Genomic DNA, 4,396 nt, shown 5'->3' on the forward strand with positions numbered 1-4,396 from the left:
ACATCAATTGTGTAAAGCACATTTGTACATTCATTGCCCTCATCGTTCTCATAACATTTGCTCTCCACGTAAACCCCGGCATCAGCTCAATTTCCCCCTCCTCCCAGCTCCCCATTTATCAATACCTTACCACACTTGCATAATCTAAGGGCACATGTTTATAAAACCAGATTTATTGCTGTTGAATAGACTCAGAGTTCCTGTAAGGGCCCTTTATGTTTAAATGGATACAGTCCCATTTCAGGAATTCCATTTCCTTTTAATTTCCCTATAAGAACTATTCTAATCTAACTTCTGAGACAGTCAAGACGATTTTGATTATATCCCTCAGCCAAGTACTCTTTGTCAGACACGAAAGTAACTCAAAGGGCAATGGGCCTTTTATTCTGTTAGATCCATCTTTTTATGACAAGCAACTTGGTAATGCTTTGCTATGCTGAGGTAACACTCAGGTAGGAAATTAACACACAAACAAAGCATAAAGAACCCTAAGCAGCTGCTGCGGGTGAATTCTGACCACGCTATGTCTGAGTACAACTGGCCACCTAACAGTTTCCCCAACAACTCTACTGGCATATAATTCATGCACCATGCCATTCAGTGGTTTAAATATACTTTTAAAAGTTGTCCAATAACCACAATTAATTTTAGAACATTTTCTGCATGTGCACACCCACGATTATTAGCTCCCTATAACCCCAATCTTTTCACGGTGTTTTCAATGGCGTAGTTCTGGTAATCTTTGGGTAGACTTGAACCTTCAACCTTCTGGTTAACAGCCATGTCCCTCAATCCTGTGCCTCACCCTTAATACACTGAACAGCAGTAGGTGTGGCTATGGTTTTTATTATAATTGTCGCAACTGGATCCCACTCATGTTACCATGGAGTTATTGGCAAACTTCTTAAATTCACAGTCTGACACTACTAGACACTGTTTTAAGGCAAAAGCAGCCATAGATAACACATAAATGAATGGAGAGGCTGTGATCCAATAAAAAACACAGCTTACAAAAACAAAGGACCACACTTGCAGGTTCTGATAATAAAGTACTGCCACCAACCTCTGTTTGCAGTAGGGTTATTGACCACATCTTTACTGGGTGACTACTCCATTCACTGTAGATGGCTCTGAATCCCCAATCCTCTCAACTCCAGCCCTCGGCACCCAATAACTTCCCACGTGCTGAGGGCCAAACACCCTACCTCTCCCGAGGCCGCCGTTCCAGTTTGGGCTCGTCCAGCTGACGCTGCAACTTCTCCTGCTCCTTCTGCAGCCGCTCCTCCACTTCGCGCTCTCGAGCAGCCGTGTCCACAGGCTTCGCTCCTCCAAAGATAGAAGCTGCTCGACTGGACTGGGAGGTGCTAGCAGAGGAATCATCTTCCTTAGGAGCACTCCGAGGCTTTAGATTCAGTTTGGGTCTTTGGGGGGGACCTAAGTTAAATGAAACTCTAAGTAATAGTTTTCCAAGTCACCAGAAACTCATGGCCAAAAGCCAGATTCCCAAATGTGGCTAATGATATGCTATCTGGAAGCAGGTTTGTGGCCTAGCCAAATTGAGCAGAGGATAAAACGGGAGGCTCGTAGACAAGGGTAATGAAGGTCAGTGAAAAAGCCTTCAAACAGATGGACTGACCCAGGGGCTGCAACAAGGAGCCCCCCCACTCCCCCAGGCCCGGTTGTGAGGATGTGGAGAATCTAGCATGGCTGCTATGTGTCAAAAACAAGTCAAGGCAGCCAACGCCACAAAAGGTTCTTTCCTCTAGCACATCGATGACAACGACTGAAGTCACGCAACTACCTTTGACCGGAACTACAGGGCAAAAGCACCTTGCAAAAAAGAAAATAAAACCTGGTGTGGAAGATGGGTACCCTCCAGTAGCTTAACACGAGCTAGTAATGACATGACAGGGAACACCCATACGAGTCGCTAATATCTGAATCAAGGCAAATCCCAAGTGAGTAGTTCTAAGGGCACCTGCTTTCATTCGTCGTCCAAGTTGTCCGAAAGCCTCAAGATAAACACGAGGTTTGAGGAAATTCAATTTTTTACTGTCATAAACATCCCAGACATTGAAAATCGGTTGAAAACACGATTAATATTCCCACATGCACTTTGATGAGTTGTCCTCTCATAACCACTATATGGAGTTGGGTATCATCAATCCCATGACAAGTCTTTACTGATCACTACATAACTATGGATTTGCATTCAAAGAATATATTTTCTAGAACCAAGGTTTACATTTTCTCAAGGGTTTCAAGCTAGCAGTTTGTGTACAGCTTCAAAGAGACCCTTTAAACGGTCTGACTCTGCACAGTAGCCATGACCTCCACTTTCACGGGATAAAGCACTCCAGTAATCCCTATTACCAACGTGCCTAAGGACCCTCTCCACAGACATGTTTTCCTTTGGGACGTCCTTTCATTTATCCACTTAATGTAAACAATTCACACGAGGGAGAGCAGAAGCACTAAACCATTAAGGCCAATTCGGGGAGCTGAGCCAGGGAAGCATGACCCTCCACCTCCACCCCAAGGAATCAAACCTGAGCAGAGTGGCAGTGCACAGGCAGCCTCACCAGCTGCTCCCGTCTGCCGGCTATCTAGCACACAACTTCTGCCAACTCAACTCTTTAGCCCACTTCACTCCCTCCCTCTTGTTCCTGGTAACCACCAAAAAACTTAAATTCTATAGAAAAAAACCCCAAACAAACAAATTTATAAATAAAGCTATTTGGTTAAATCCTATCACAGGAACAATGCTTTGCATAATTTAGTTCCTGTTCACAAAGGAGCCCAATTTAGGGAGTGAAAACCACAAACACAAAACCACCACGTTAAGTTCTAGAAAAGACTCATCCAACATAAAAGAACACCCAGCCGACTATTGGTGTGGTATAAATGCCTACACAACACAGGGACGACTGTGGTGTGACGGCATGGAGACCACCAGCCCTGGCTTTCGTGTGTTTAACCCGGCCCTTACTTCCTTCACTTGAAAAGGGGCTGCTTTAAACTTGAAAGGCATCACAGCCTAAAATGAGCATATGCCCAACGCCCCCTTTCTCCTTTGTTTAGCCAATCGACGTTCAGGAGGAGAAGGACCGGGTTTTGCTTTAGTCCCATGTTATCCTCCTCAGCCAATGCTGTTCTGCGATGCCCCGCTTCTCCTTGAGTGGTAATAAAACAGGTTTGTGTCCACATGCGGCCTGAAGGCTAACGAGCTTTCCAATCTGCTTCCTCAGTGGTCTGCTCCATCACAAAGCCAAAGAGATGGGTTACCTCGGTCATCACGCCGATAATCTTCTCGAGAGTAATCATCGCGGGAGCCCCACGACCGATCATCCCGTCTGTCATAGCGGTCTTCGTAGCGGTCCCCACCTCCTCTGTAGTCGTCATCCCTTCGGTATCCACTACCAAATGCTCTTCTGCCGCTGCCTATCCTGGAGTCGTAGCCTGTAAATACAGCCCCCAGTTGCACCCTCCTAACTGGAGAGAGGAAAAGCCAAAGGGGGTCTTGAGAGAAAGGCATTGAACTAGCTGTGTTTTAGAATCACCTCTATCATAGTCTCTGCTACCTCGGTCATCGTAGCGATCCCGGCCCCCATACCGCTCCATATCCCGGCGCGGGCCGTCACGGTACCCGTCACGGTACCCATCACGAAACCGGTCGGAATCGTAACGGTCCCGGTACTCTAGAGGGGAAAACAAGGACAGGTAAGAAAGCCCATCGTCTACTAGATCAACTCGATTTCTATCACCACTCTGCTCCAGCTTTTATTAGAAGCATTCGGAACATTCAGCACACGAAAATATACAAACCACCAATCTGAAACCCCATGCACTGTTGCTGAGGGTGCCAACCAGCCAGTTTCGCCTCATAGAACCCCAGCCACAAAGCAGAACCGCCCCCTCTGTAGGGTTTTCTAGAACACAGTCGTTCTGTGGGGCGGCTGTGTGAGTTTCCAATGGCCAGCCTCAGGTAGCCACTGTGTGGTGACTCAGTGAGCCGTGAGGGCTTCCCAGAAATATATGTATGCCCATTGGACCACCAGCCCACTTTCTAGGAATCTACCCCCAGGAAATAACGAGGTGCCAAACAAAGAGTACTCATGTAAGAATGCTCACGGGAATGCTATTCCTACAAGAAGCTACAGATAACATCTGTCTCCAACATGGGCCAACTACACTAAAACAACAATAATAAACACCTTAAATTATTTACTGGCTCAGGGAGGAGACGAGCCAGTCAGGGTGCGATGTAACAACGATGAGAAACACAACTTTCCTCTAGTTCCTAAATGTTTCCTCCCTGCTCCCACTACCATGACTCGAATTCGACCTTACAAATCTGGCTAGACCAGAGGATGTACACTGGTACAGATAGGAACTG

The 4,396-nt window shown here is 46.4% G+C and overlaps 1 protein-coding gene across 1 annotated transcript in view; it reads right to left on the minus strand.

Annotated features, from left to right (window-relative positions):
• The window catches only part of EIF4B (eukaryotic translation initiation factor 4B), a 27,953-nt gene that overhangs the window by 3,504 nt on the left and 20,053 nt on the right, over positions 1–4,396 (minus strand). The window contains exons 6-8 of the mRNA XM_004711449.2: positions 3,561–3,698; positions 3,286–3,459; positions 1,206–1,434 (exon numbers count right to left, since the gene is read on the minus strand). Coding sequence (XP_004711506.1) covers positions 1,206–1,434; positions 3,286–3,459; positions 3,561–3,698 — 541 coding nt within the window. The remainder of the gene's footprint in view (positions 1–1,205; positions 1,435–3,285; positions 3,460–3,560; positions 3,699–4,396) is intronic.

Source organism: Echinops telfairi, unplaced genomic scaffold, assembly GCF_000313985.2.
Source record: "Echinops telfairi isolate 266 unplaced genomic scaffold, ASM31398v2 ScPeMD7_12;HRSCAF=54, whole genome shotgun sequence".
In the NCBI taxonomy this organism is placed as follows: Eukaryota; Metazoa; Chordata; class Mammalia; order Afrosoricida; family Tenrecidae; genus Echinops; species Echinops telfairi.